Source organism: Muscardinus avellanarius (assembly GCF_963383645.1).
Source record: "Muscardinus avellanarius genome assembly, chromosome: 11".
Lineage (NCBI taxonomy): Eukaryota > Metazoa > Chordata > Mammalia > Rodentia > Gliridae > Muscardinus > Muscardinus avellanarius.
The window spans coordinates 27,785,488-27,800,510 of record NC_137797.1 but is presented as its reverse complement, the minus strand read 5'-3'; the positions used below and the strand labels follow the sequence as shown (position 1 = coordinate 27,800,510).

The 15,023-nt window shown below is 45.2% G+C and overlaps 1 protein-coding gene and 1 pseudogene across 2 annotated transcripts; both read right to left on the bottom strand.

The window, feature by feature from the left end:
- Window positions 1-3,762: 3,762 nt before the first annotated feature.
- LOC308269757 (cyclin-dependent kinase 4-like) lies at window positions 3,763-4,661 on the bottom strand (annotated as a pseudogene). Its single transcript has one exon. The product of its transcript is annotated as a cyclin-dependent kinase 4-like (transcript).
- Window positions 4,662-13,227: 8,566 nt separating this feature from the next.
- LOC308270088 (glyceraldehyde-3-phosphate dehydrogenase-like) lies at window positions 13,228-14,229 on the bottom strand (the record flags this gene model as incomplete). The annotated part of the gene is made up of 1 exon (XM_080705795.1): window positions 13,228-14,229. One exon carries the CDS (start codon window positions 14,227-14,229, stop codon window positions 13,228-13,230), a length of 1,002 nt encoding a protein of 333 aa, XP_080561921.1.
- Window positions 14,230-15,023: the final 794 nt, after the last annotated feature.

Here is a 15,023-nt window from a genome sequence, read left to right as displayed (position 1 = left end):
GACAGGAGGACCCTGTTTCCAAATAAAAAAATACATAAAATAGGTCTGGGAGTGTAGCCCGGAGAAGGGTTTCCAGGAACCCCAGTACCACCAAAACAAACAAACAAACAAACAAACAAACAAACAGAAAAACTTCTTCCCATGACCACTCACTAATTTTACTTTGTTCTGAACTTCATAGAGTTACTCCTTTTGTATCTAATTTCTTTCACTCAACGTACCTAAGTAATTAATCTCTTTTTAGAATTAGTCCATTTTGCCATTACTATAAACGATCACTGTATGAATGTTTCACATTTTTTATCCACTTCCCTGTTGATAACTATTTGGATTATTAGTTTGGTGTTATTAGGCATGAGACTGCAATATGTACCTTTGTGCATATATTTTTGGGGGAAATGCACTTCTTTCTCAAGCTCATACCTAGTTCAAGTTGAACATCTGCGATTCCCAAATTCCAAAGCTAAAAAGCCCCAATCCCAAAATCTTTTGGGTGCCAACATGATAGCACAAGTGGAAAATTCCACACTTGACCTCATATGACAAGCTGTAGCCAAAACACAGGCTCAGTAAAATTAGTGTACAAAATTATATTGAGGCTATGTGTATAAAGTATGTATGAAGCCAGGCATGGGGGAGCACGCTTGTAATCCCAGCATTTTGGGAGGCTGAGACAGGAGGATCACAGTTCATCGACAGCCTCAGCTACTTAGGCCCTTGGCAACTCAGTGAGACCCTGTTTCAAAATAAGAAAAAGAAAATAGGGCTGGAGGCATAGCTCAGAGGTAGAATGCCCCTGGGTTCCATCCTCAGTATAGCAATAAAATAAAATAAAATAAATAGCATATAAAAACTTTCTCTATAGAATTGAATCCCATTCCCAAGATGTCTCATTATGTATATGCAAATATTTCACTTCTAGGCCCAAGCATTTTTAAAGATAATTCTTTTCATTTGGTTCCAAGCATTTTGGATAAAGAATCCTCACTCAATCTGTAGTAGAATTACTATTCATAGGGTAGATGTTTATAAAGATTATTCTTTGCATTTGGTCCCAAGCATTTTGGATAAAGAATACTCAATTTGTAATAAAATTTCTATTCATAAGGTGGGTGTTTATTTCATTTCAGTAGAAACTGTGGAAACTGCCAGTTTTTAAAAACGGCTGGACCACAGCCGGATGTCGTGGTGCACACTTGTAATCCCAGCATTTGGGAGGCTGGGACAGGAGGATCCTAGTTCTCAGACAGCCCCAGCTACTTAGTGAGGCCTCTTGCAACTCAGTGAGACCCTGTTTCAAAATAAAGAATAAAAAATAGGACTTGGGGTGTATCTCAAAGGTAGGATGCCCCTGGGTTCCAGGTTCCATCCCCAGTATAACAACAACAAAAGCTGGACCAATTTATAGTCCCACCAGTAATGTGTGAGAGTCTTACTTGTTCCACATGGCGACCAACGTACTGAACAAACCTAAAAGTACTTGGTAGATATGTGAGATGACAAGGTCTTTGAATGCTCGATTTTTATTTTAGTAATTTAATTCTAAGTTTCAGCTGTGGTACACAAACCACAGCAATAACTTTATGCAGTTGATTCTTAGTAGGAGCTGCATCAATTATCCCCCTGGTCAGTATGTCTGACACCATCTAACATGCAAAGATACAGAGAAAAGCCCCCATGATCTTTCAAATCAACACGTTCACCTCTGAAGTGAATCTCTAATGTGGAACAGTCCATCAAATGCCACGGAGTCAACAATATAAAGATAGAAGCATTTGTATATAATTTAAGAGATTATATCTACTAATACAATGATTAAGACTTCTAATTTTCATGAGAAATCTCAAAAACCATATAGACTAACTAGTAGATGCCTCACTTATTTCTAAGAAGGATTCAATACTGTGCTTGTTTTATAAACAAGTAGACTGAGATTTTCTTTTTTTTTTTAAAGAGGTATGGCTTGCCGGACATGGTGGTGCATACTTGCATACTTGTAATCCCAGTACTTGGGAGACTGAGACAGGAGGATCACGGGTTTGTAGCCAGCCTCCGTTACTTAGCAAGGACCACAACTTAGTAAGACCCTGTTTCAAATAAAGAATAAATTTGGATGGGGGTGTAGCTCAGAGGTAGAATGCCCCTGAGTTCAATCCCCAGTACTGCAAAAAAAAAAAAAGAAAAAGAAAAAGAAAGAAAAAGGACAGGTAGGAGACACTCTGCGTAATGCCCTCCTTAGGTGTGCCTGGGAAATGGGGAGGCGGGACTAGAAATTCAGTTTGTCACATTTCTTGGAATTTGTGTATATTGGAATGTTCTTGACTCCAGCTGTTTAACAGATGGCTAGCTCTACCAGGTAGACAGTTATAAATTACTTTTTGTAAGTGCATTTGGAGAAGTTTCTGGCATTCTATCTCTAAGCTATACCCCCAGCCCTATTTTTCTTCTTCTTCTTTTTTTTTTTTTTTTTTGGTGGTACTGGGATTCCTGGAAACCCTTCTACCTCCAGGCTACACACTCCCAGACCTATTTTATACTTTTTTTATTTTTGGAAAAAGGGTCTCTTAAACCAGCGCTGCTGGCTTCGAAGCTGCGCGATCTTCCTGTCTCCGCCTCCCAAGCACGGTAATTACAAGCGTGCGCACCACGCCCGGCTTATTCTTTATTTTTGAAACAGGGTCTCGTTAAGTTGCTGATGACCTAAGTAGCTGAGGCTGGCTGTGAACCCATGATCTTGTCTCAGCCTTCAAAGTACTGGGACTATAAGCATGCACCATCACTCCTGGCTTGAAATTCAATTTGTAATGTCCATAAATAAAATCTTGTTGGCAAATAATTGTGTCTAATCATTTATGGGTAGTCTGTGGCTACTTTCATGTCAGAGCTGAAGAGCTGAGCAGTAACCATGGTCTAACAGAGATCCTTTGACATTGCTAAAAATACCTCTTTTTCTCTTCCTTTCTCCCTCCATTGACCCTCTCCCTTTTTCTTATTTTATTTTTCTCTCTTATACTGGTAAGTGAATCCAGAAGCATTCTGCCTCTGAACTGCAGCCCCAGCCTTTTTTTATTTATTTATTTAGAAACAGGGTCTTGTAGTCGGGCGTGGTGGTCACGCTTGTAATCCCAGCATTCAGGAGGCGGAGACCGGAGGATCACGGTTCGCGGACAGCCTCAGCTATTTAGTGAGGCCCTCTGCAACTCAGTGAGACCCGGTTTCAAAATAAAGAAGAAAAAAATAGGGCAGGGGGTATAGCTCTGAGGTTGCATGCCCCTGGGTTCCATCCCCAGACCCGAAAAAAAACAAACAAAAAAACCCCACAGGGTCTTGCTTAGTTGCTGAGGCTGGCCTCAAAATTAGTGATCCTCCTGTCTCAGCCTCCTCAGTACTGGAATTACAGGCATTTGCCACCACACCCAGATAAAACACTTCTCTTTTTGTTATTGTTGTTGTTGTTGTTGTGTTTTGGTTTCCTGTATAAAAAAAAGGACCCAAAGGACCGTAATATCAAAGTAGGGGGGAGGAGAGGGGACATACCCCTTAGTGTAAAGAAATGCAGAGATAGGAGAAGGATAAGCCTCAAAAGGAGGGAGGTAAAGAAGGTCATTAAGGCAGCAAGATATTTTCTGTGAAAAGTTGAAAAAGTCTTCAGCTTCAGAGAGGAGGGCCAAAGGTGCCTTCTCTGTGGGGTTCTCTCCACTCACATGTTCAGAAGGAGGGAAATGGCAGCTTCTCTCCCTTCTGTGGCAGTCACGCCACTGCTCACTCCAGATCATCTTCCTTGCGCAGGTAAGGGTGCTGCAGGGCTCGGGAGGCAGAGATTCGCTTGTGTGGGTCAAAACCAGCAATTCCAGCAGCAGCTCTGCTCCAGACTCCTCCATCTCCCGCACCACTGACTGCAACGGGCAGGGCCCTCTGGGGACAAAGGCTCCTCCTGGTAGTGATATACCTCGGGGCCAGTCATCCTCAGGAGGCAGCCCGATCAGGTCAAAGATTTTGCCCAACTGGTCTGCTTCAGAATTTCCGCAGAAGAGAGGCTTTTGACAAAATATCTCTGCAAAGATGCAGCCAATGCTCCACATATCCACAGGTGTTGTATCTGTAGACTGCAGGACTTCAGGAGCACGGTACCAGAGTGTAACCACCACGGGTAGAAGGGCCATCTGGGAGCTGTAGATTCTGGCCAGGCCAAAGTAAGACAACTTGACTGCCCTACCACCTGTCACCAGAATGTTCTCTGGTTTCAGGTCTCGGATGATGAAATTAGAATGAAGAAAATCGAGGCCTCTTAGAAAATGGCACATCAGTTCCTTGATGGTCTCAGTTAGCAAGCCTGGTGCGGTGTCTTGTCCAAGTAGGTCCTTAAGTCTTGGTCTACATGCAAACACTAGGGTCACCTTGATCTCCCGGTCAGCATGGGAAGTGACACAGACGTCCGTCAGCCAAACAACAGTGGGATGCAGCCGCCTCAGTAAGGCCACTTCATGAACCGTGCTGATGGGAAGGCCCCCTCCAGCTCCTCCTCCACTGGGGACTCTCACATTCTTGAGGGCAGCAAAGTGGCCACTGTGGGATCCCGGGCCTTGTACACCATCCCATAGGCACCAACACCAATTTCAGTGCCTGGCTCATATGGAGAGGTAGCCATTTCTCAGATCTGGGAAGACCAAGTATTGCGGGGGTGGGCCCGTTACCAACACCCCAGAGAAGGTTCCTGTGGCGCCATACACCCGAGCTCTGTGCAGGGTTTCTGCACTCTATGGGCCAGACCATAGACACAGGCCGCAGGCTAGAGAGGCCCCCTCACCCCTCTTTCTCTAACTCACTATCTCTGGTTCATCCATCTACTTCACAAATAGATAAGATACCTGCTTTTTATAAACCTGCCCCCCCCCCTTAACCATACACTGTGCTCTCTTAGTTGACTCAGGCTGCTATAACAGAACACCATAGACTGGGTAGCTTCTAAAAAAATATATTTCACATAGTTCTTGAAAGCCCAATATGGAGGCGCTGGCAGATGTGGTGTCTGCTGAGGGCCTGCTTTCTTGCAAATGGCACCTTCTTGCTGCATCATCATGTAGCCGAAGTAGTGCTTAAGCTCTACCAGACCTCTCATAAAGGCACCGATGACATTCCTAAGGGTGGAGACCTCAGGACCTAATCACCCACTGCAGGTCTTGCCGCCTAATACTATCTCACTAGGAATCAGGCTTCAGCATGCATTTTGGGGCGTGTGGCACACATTCAAACCGTAGCATCTTTCCTTACATTTCAAAGACCTATCGACCTTCTGGTAAATATTTCTTCACTGGCCATGGCCCTGTGAAGTTTCTCATAGGCATTTCACCACAAGCCATGCATTCAAAGGCCTCTCTTCCCCTCCTCGCTTCTCTTCTGGAAATACTGAGCAAGAAGAGTACATAATAGAAAAGGCTCATGAGAAACAGGAGCCACAAGCCTGTGATTTCCCTTTGCGGTAAACAAATCCAACTTGGCTCATCAGGGCTGGTAGGATGTACTCTGTGTGATTGTGCTCGGCTGGATTTGCTTGGCAAATGTTTTCAGTGAGCGAGAGGCCCCAAGCACAAAATGTTAGATGTTAGCCTGCTGCTCTTTTATCTCATGTGAGGGACTTTTGACTGTGTGATTCTCATTCCTGATTTCCAGTGACTCTCAGATTCATAAGGAATCTGATTCCACATTGATTTAGTCCCTACAATCATTTTGATAGCACTTTGTTAACGTTCTACCAGCAAATGTGTTTATTTCTTTAGAAGATTTCAATTTAGTCAGTGAATTTGTTACCAGAGTAGGTGCTCTCTGGAATTTGCTTTAGTGAAGGCAGAGAAAAACATTTTTGAGTATGCAAAATAATTTCTGGGATGATTTTCAGGGATGGTGTGAATTAAGACCTTGTGAGAAGAAACTTTCTGTAACAGCATTAATATTATAAGAAATCTGCAATTCCTATCTTGTATCTTTTGACCTCTCCTATGATTCTAACTTACATTGGTCAAGCAAAGTTGGCAGGTGTCCCAGTTACTACCATATAGCATCTAACCCAAAATTTAGTGGTTTTAAACAATACTAGTTTACTTTTCTCATAAACTCTGCACTTTGGGCAGTTCATTTCTGCCCTACGTGGCATTACCTAGGGGCACTCAACTGAGGCTGGAGGATTCACTTCCTAAACAGCCCATGCACATGGTTGGAGCTGGGAGTCCATCTGGGGATGTCAGCTAGCATCTCGATTTCCTGTCTACCTGGGCCTCCCTGTGGGGCTCCTTGGGCTTCCTCACAGTGTGACAACTGGGTTCTAAGACTCAGTGTTCAAAGAAGCTGAGGTAGGTGCCACAAGTCTTCTTATATTCTACCTCCTAAGTCAAGCACTGTCACCCCTCCCCACCTTCTGCCCGTTAATCAAGTCATTAAGGTCACCCAAATCCAAACAGTGGAACTTGAGCTCACATTCCAACGGAAGGAGTAACAAAGAATTTAAGGCCATCTTTACGCTACTTCAGCACATAAATGTGTTTCTGAAAACCACAGTTCGGATATTAAAGCACCAACAAAGAGAAGCCATGGGTAAAACTGGAGTGCTCATGGTTGGAATAACTCTCCCGAGAGAAAGGAAAAGAGAGGTCAAGGGCACAGGCCGCCTGGGTATGATTCTTAGCTCTCGGGTACCAGGCAGGTTATCTGTGGACAAACTTCTCCTGTATCTTCATCTTCAGAATGTGGAAATGATGTCAACAGCAGTTTGTCCGAGGAAATGAAGACTCTGGCAGAAAGGAGACGGCTGACTTTCAGCACCTGCCAGTGATGCTGTGTAGTGATAAAATTGGGATGTGTGGGTTAAGTGCACATGGCGGAGGGCCAGAGTTGGGCCTTGAGCCCCTGTTTGGGACGTTGTCAATAGAATGTGTCTGCAGAGCACTTGACCCAAAGGACATGGGGAGGGTTTGGAAGGGGTTAAAAGAACACAGAGAGAAAGTCAGCATGAGAGAGGTTGATGTTTCTGGTCTAGCTGAGCGTGGCAGGAGTAACGAGCATGGGCTTAATTGGGCTCAAGTTTCTAGAAAGATCTTGAAACTGTCCCTTGGCTGAAATTGTCCTAATGTAGAAAGCAAGCTTCGGAATGCCAGAAAAGACTCAGACAAACCTTCAGCCACAATGTCAAGTGGCCACCCACATGTCATCTGTTTTCACAACCATAAAGCACCTCGAGGTGTTTCGTTCCCACGTCCAGCTGTCCCGAGCCTTCCTCCCCGGCCCTGTGGCTCTTTCCTGCACCCAGCAGAACGTCTGCCTTTTTTCCTTCCTGTCTTCTGCACATACTGCCCTTGTGTGTGCCGTTCCTAAGGCTTCTCCCCCTATGGCATGTCTCATAGCATGTACTGTTAGAACATTTTGTCACTCCAAGTCCTCTTGAAAAGGAGACAGACACAAATTAGTGAAAGTTCTCAGCTCCAGCTATGAGATCCAAGGCATCCAGCAGAACTTGTCCGTAGCCTCAAGCTCTCCTCGCGCTGGCCGTGGCAGGTGTCTTAAGCATGGCTGACGGGATCCTCAGCAGTGGTGGGAGGGGAAATCTGGCATCATTAGCAACAAACTGGGAAATGACAGATTTGGGGATGGCTGCCCACGAGATGCAGATGGTAAAAGCGACATCAGGAAAAGGATGGACTTATTTAGAAATATTTGGATCTAACTCCTCTCTGTACATGACGTTATCCTCGAAGCTCACTGGATCAGACCGCACACAACAAGCATCCAAGCTCAGCACCTGGCAAAGGCCAAGTGACATCGAAACCTTCCCTCTCCCTCGGCGTCCTCTCTCCTACGACTCTCCCAGGAGGTGCTGAGGTAAGGGCCCACCCTGTGGGGTGCTGGCAGATCTTCTCCCCTGCCCCAAGACCACATGGGTGCTCTCTTGACCTCAGAAGGAAAATTCTGAATCATCTCATTCAGTGCTAAAGGCAGAGTCTCTAATTCAGAGATCTTGGATGTCTCTGGCAATGTGTTTTGTCTTTTGAAAATCACCACTACCATTTATAAAAAATAAATAAAAATAAAGGAAAATCACCACTAGCTGGGCGTGGTGGTGCACGCTTGTAATCCCAGCATTTGGGAGGCTGAGACAGGAGGATCACGGTTCGCTGACAGCCTCAGCTACTACTTAGTGAGACCCTTTGCAACTCAGTGAGCCCCTGTTTAAAAATAGGGCTGGGGATGTAGCGATGTAGCTCGGAGGTGGAATGACCCTGGGTTTCATCCCCAGTACCACCAAAAAAAAAAAAAAAAAAAAAAAAAGGAGAAAAAAATCACTACTAGCTTGGAGGCAGTGTAACAGTACAGCTGCTTGTTTCTGTGTGTGAACACTTTTTCCATGCTTAGCATATATTTTATTGAAAGACCTAGGTAGCTTTAAATATACTTGGGAAGAAGGTACGAATGAAATAAAATTTTTCCCTCTCCAAATTTTGTTTTTCTCCATATTCTTAAAGTGCATTATTATTAGGTACTGGGTATTGAACTCTAGGGCGTTCTACCTCTGAGCTACATCTTCAGCCTTTTTTTAATATTTGAAACAGGGTCTAAGTTGCTGAGGGCCTTGATAAATTGCTGATGACCTCGAATCTTTAATTCTCCATCAAACACTGGGATTACAGGCATGCACCACCATGCCTGGCTTAAAGTGCTTTTGCTAAACATGGTCATGGATATTTCAACTACTGTAAGCATCAGATAAAATAAAACAAAATAATAACTATTATTCAATAAAAGATATAAATTCTTAATTAAGGATAAATTATAACTTATTTAAGAGTCAGGATGTATTCGTTGGACCTGGGTGGTACAGGTGTGTAATTCCAGCCACTAGAGAGGCTGGGGCAAAGATTTCTTGAGTCCAAAAAAAAAAAGTCAAGGTTATTTTGGAGAAGGAGCATGGGAACACGGTTTAGGCTCTACAAATAATATTAACTTAGGGGACAAGGACAGCTTAGGTATTCAGAATTTCACACTTTAACACTGTCTTTTGATTTGGATTTTAAATATTTTTATTTGCATCTACAGCTTAAAAGTATTTAAAATTTAGCATATGTTCTAGAAGTATATGTGAATACATACTTTTTAAAATAACTATACTACATGAATTCATTTTTATATTTTTTCAAATATAACAAAGTCTATTAGCTACATCTACTACACTGAAGCCAACCCATGTTCTAACACTGGAGATGATTACTTTTTATTATGTTTTTAAACTCTTGTTTGGAAGGTGACTTGCAGAAAATAAATGGCAGTAAGGTTGCTGTTCTGCTGCTTGGGGAAGGCGAACCTAGAGAAAGGCTGTTTATGGTTAGCAGCAGGTTTCCCAGAATGTGCACCGGATGACTGGGAGAAGGTGGTCCCCTTCCCAGCTTCTCCTGGCTTCCCAGAATACAAGAGCTGTCTGCGCTGGCCCTGTTGACCTGCAGGGGCACCATGCATGACGTACCTGGGCCTGTTGTCAGATTATACAGCCAGCGTTTCACCGTGTGTGTGTGTGTGTGTGTGTGTGTGTGTGTGTGTGTGTGTGTACATGTGTTACTGAGAATTGAACTAGCAGCATTCTACCACCCAGCTACATCCCCAGCCCTTTTTTTGTATTGTTTTGAGACAGTTTTGCTAGGTTGAGTGTCTCCCTATGTTGCGGAGGCTGTCCTTGAACTTGCAATCCTCCTGTCTCAGCTTTACAAGTACTGGGATTACAGGTGTGTGCCACGACGCCTGGCTTCATTGTTCCACATAATGCTTAAAGGATCGTTTATTATAGATATCTTTATATACCTGCCCATTATTTCCTTAAGATGGGCTCCTAGAAGTGGTATGACTAGAACAAAGGCCAAGTGCATTTTTATTTTAAAGCTTGGAGGACATATTTCAAGCTGCCCTCTCCAAAGACAGTCTCGAGCTACCTTCTGCCCGTGCACCACTCCTGGGTGGATCCTGTGTGCTTTCCTCTCTTTATCATCCCATTGCCACCAGCTTAATCATACAGCTTTGGATGTCGGGGAAGCTGAGTTTTCTATACACTTACTGCCACCTGAGTTTCTTCTTTTGTGAGCTGCCTGTTCATGACCTCAGCTGGCATGGGGTCTCGTCCATGTTTTATTATTTTTTTTAAATCATATACACTGAATGCACAGGGCTGTGTGTACTTCTGAAGCAATCCTGAGTAGAAAATATAACAAAAGACTCAAACCGAGCCGTTACTGTTTGTCGGAAGTAAATAAAACCCGCTCTCCAGTGTAGTTTGGGTCAACACAACTAGTACTTCTGGCTGAAGAAAAAAGGCTGGCTCTGGCTGCAGAGTCAAATAAATAATGTTCCACTTGGTGGCACGACTAAATCCTCCTGCAAATAAAGAGGGGCTTAGAGCTGCTCCAAGCAATGTATCAATGACAATAAGATAAAATCACCTGACAGAGGCATGCACACACGAACAGGAGTTCAGCTACTTATACAAAGGCCAATAACTATTTTATTATTTAATTCAGCTAATCTTTCATTCTCCAATTAGGATTTAAATGCCAAATGTGACAGGGCTGAAGAATTTTATGCATGGTACTAGGGATTGAACCCAGGGACATCCCACCTCAGGGACACCTCCAGCCCTATTTTGAATCAGGTTCTCACTAAGTTGCAGAGGGTTTTACTATGTTGCTGAGGCTGGTCTTAAACCTGTGATCCTCCTGTCTCAACCTCCCAGGTACTAAGATTACAGGTGTGTACTGCCACACCTCATTCTGAAGAACATTTTTAAACAAAACATCTGAAGTCCCAAAGCCCTCTCTGGGTATTTTTATTTTATCACTAAGTATTAAGGGGTACATATTCATGGATGTGTCCCTGGTACCCCAGGTTCATTATTTCCTATTCAAGCCTCCCATAAACATTACTTATGTTCATGGGTAAGGCTACATTTCAAGGTATTCAGGCTCAAAACACAATCTTTATCTCTCCTTTGCTTTCCTCACCTAATCAGTTGCCAAATCACAGATCCCCCTCCCCCCTACACTACTAGGGATTGAACCCAGGAGCATCCTACCTTTGAGATGCACCCCCTCCCCCAGCCCTTTTTGTTTTGAGAGAGAGCCACACCAAATTGCCCTGCTGACCTCGAACTTGCCCTCCGCTGCCTCAGCCTCTGCAGTAGCTAGGATTACAGGAGTGCCCCACCGCACCACTGAACACAAAGCTTTTCAAAAATTTAGAACAGTTTCAGATTTATGACAAAGTCCCAAAGTAGTACAGAATGCCCCTATTCTCCTAGTCTAGACCTCCTCAAGGTCAACATCTTACATTACCACAGTATATCTGTCAAAACTCTAAGGAACCAGCCGGGCGTGGTGACACATGCTTGTAATCCCAGCATTTGGGAGGCTGAGACAGGAGGATCCAGGTTCGCAGACAGCTCAGCTACCCTTTGCAACAGTAAGACCCTGTTTCAAAATAAAAGATAGGGCCTGGTGTGCAGCTCAAAGGTAGAATGCCCCTGGGTTCCATCCCCAGTCTGTCTGTCTGTCTGTCTGTCTGTCTGTCTGTCTGTCTCTCTCTCTCTCTCTCTCTCACTCACACACACACACACACACACACACACACACACACACACACACACACACACACAAAAAAAAAAAAAAAAAAAAAAAAACCCAAAAAACAAAACAAAACAAAACAAAAAAACCCAAACCAGAAAACCAAGGAACCAGTGTGGACATGTCAAACTCCATGTGTTTATTCAGATGCTGCTAGATTTTCCCTAATACCTTTTATTTTTTGGTACTAGAGGTTAAAGTCAGATGCATACAACCTTTGAGCAACACCCTCAGCCCTATTTTTATTTTGAAATAGGGTCTCACTAAGTTGCTGAGGCTGGCCTTGAACCTATAATCCTGTCTCAGCTTCCCAAGTACTGGGATTACAAGTATGTACCACCATGCCTAGCACACTTTATACCCCAGGATTCCTTATGTTAATTGTCATGTTCCCTTAGCCTCCTCTGGTAGATGACAGTTTTTCAGACTTTATTTTTTGGTACTAGGGATTGGACCCAGGAGCATTCTACCATGAGCTACACCTCCACTCCTATTTTTTAATTTTTATTTTGAAACAAGATCTCACTAGGTTGATGAGAATCTTACTACTTGCCGAGGTGGTCCTTGAACCTGCCATTTTCCTAAGACTCTCCCAAGTACTAGGATTACAGGCATGTACCACCACACCCAGCTTTGTTTTGGATGGCTTAGTTTCAAGGAATACTGGTCAAGGACTCTAGATCCTCCCTGGGCTTCTCTGGTAACTTGCTCACATCTGGAGTGGCCCCATGGGTGTTTGGAGGACTCCCACAGACATAAAGTGCCATTTTCCCTCATATCAATGGAGTTGAGGTGTTTTTTCTAACACTTTTGTACCAACCACATGAGGTTTTTCCTCACACCAACTGACTCTCCATCCCTGAACACCAATGGGGTATCCTATAACTCGATCCATTTCTGACACTAACCACCCGAAGTCAGCCCAGACCTCACAGGATAAGGGCTCAGACCCACAAAACTACCCCCATGTCAGATGCCACCTGCAAGTACAGGGCCTCCCACCCTTCTGAATAGCAAAAAATGGAGGGATTCCCAGGACTCCCTTCTCAAATTTAATGATTTGCTAGAACAGCTCTTAGAACTCAGGAAAGTACTTAGCAGTTTATTATAAAGGCCATGAGTGTTCAGCTGGATGATATATAAGGTGAGGTCCAGACAGTCCCCAGCACAGGAGCTTCTGTTCCCTGGAGTTGGGGTCCACCACCCCCTAACACATAGATGCCTCCATCAGCCAGGAAGCTCTCAGATTCTGTTGATCGTGGGTTTCAGTAGAGGGCCCATGGCAAAAACAATGTTTTTAATGACCTGAGGAATTGATCCCAGCGGAGTTCTACCTCTGAGCTCAGCCCCCAGCTCTTTATATAGGTATACATATTGGGGGGGAGGGGCATGTAATGAACTTTATTGATGGTGCATGATAGTGGGGCTTCCTAACCCTTGCCCCTTCTTCAGACAGTCTGGGATGAAAACTGGGAGGGTGATTCTCAGTGTGTTGGGGGACTCTGTTGAGGTAGGGACACCCCAACCCTGAAGGGCCTCTCTCTTCCTCTTGCGTTCTTGCTGGGTAGGTGTTCAGGGGCTCTTACTCCTTGGAGGCCATGTAGACCATGAGGTCCACCACCCTGTGGCTATAGCCAATTTCATTGTCATACCAGGAAATGAGCTTGACAAAGTGGTCGCTGAGGGCAATGCCAGCCCCAGCATCAAAGACGGAAGAGTGGGTGTTACTGCTAAAGTCGCAGGAGACGGCCTGGTCCTCCCTGTAGCCTAGGATGCCCTTGAGGGGGCCCTGGGATGCCTGCTTCACCACCTTCTTGATGTCGTCGTATTTGGCAGGTTTCTCCAGGCGGCAGGTGAGGTCCACGACTGACACGTTGCGCGTAGGCACATGGAAGGCCACGCCAGTGAGCTTCCCGTCCAGCTGGGGGATGATCTTCCCCATGGCCTCGGCAGTGCCGGTGGATGCCGAGATGATGTTCTGGGCAGCCCCACGGTCCCCACACTGAGGTTTCCCAGAGGGGCCGTCCACCATCCTCTGAGTGGCAGTGATGGCATGGACAGAGGTCGTGAGTCCCTCCAGTATGCCAAAGTTGTCCTGGATGACCTTGGCCAGGGGGGCCAAGCAGTTGGTGGTGCAGCAGGCGTTGCTGACGATCTTGAGGGAGCCATCGTATTTCTCGTGGTTCACACCCATCACAAACATGGGGGCATCAGGAGAAAGGGCGGAGATGATGACCCTCTTGGCGCCACCCTTCAAGTGCTCCCCGGCCTTCTCCATGGTAGTAAAGACCCCAGTGGACTCTACAACGTACTCGGCCCCGGCCTTGCCCCACGGGATGCGAGCGGGATCTCCCTCCTGGAAGATGGAGATGGGCCTCCCATTGACCACGAGCTTCCCGTGCTCAGCCTGGACGGTGCCACTGAACTTGCCACACTTGGAATCATACTGGAACACGCAGACCATGTAGTTGAGATCGATGAAGGGATCATTGATGGCGACAATATCCACTTTGCCTGAGCTGAAAGCAGCCATGGTGACCAGGCGCCCCATACGGCCAAATCCGTTCACTCCGACCTTCACCATGGTGTCCCAGAAACGCAGCTGTCTGTCCAACAGGGAGGAGCAGAGAGCCTGTATTTTTAATTTTTAAAACAGGGTCTTGAGTTATTGTGCACTGGCCTTGAATCTGTGATCCTGGTTTAGCCTCCCAAATACTAGGATTATAGGTGGATGACTCTGTACCTGGCTATGACACTTCTTTAAAAAGTCATTGGCTAAGCCAGGCGTGGTGGCACATGCTTGTGATCCCAGCACTTGGGAGGCTGAGACAGGAGGATCGCATAGGTTTGAAGTCAGTCTCAGCTACTTAGTGAGGCTCTCAGCAACTTAGTGAGACCCTGTTTCCAAATAAAATATAAAATAGATCTGAGAGTATAGCCTGGAGGTAGAAAAGCCCCAGGGTTCCACCTCCAGTACCAGGAAAACAAATAAAGTCACTGGCTAATCTCTAAACCCTACCTTCTCAGAAGCAGGGGTCCTGAAGTTTCACCTTCTGATCACATGATTGGTTCCTTTGGCAACCAGTCCCATCTGAAGCTATTTAGAGGCCCCAGGGAGTCCCCTCACTAGCCTAAACACAGGTACAGTTGAAAGGGACTTACAGATGACAGGAGATGGTCCCCTTATTCTATCACTCAGGAAACCCCAAGCACTTTATCCGCTCTCTATCAGGAACCCAGAATGAAGACCAAATCTATCTCCTGCTCTATCTCAATGACCTGCTGCCCATGGCATTTGCCATGATCAGCTGGCGGAGGCAGTGTTGACCCGGCGTCTCCTCTCTAAGTTTACCTCCCCCCCTTTTCCATAGGTACTTT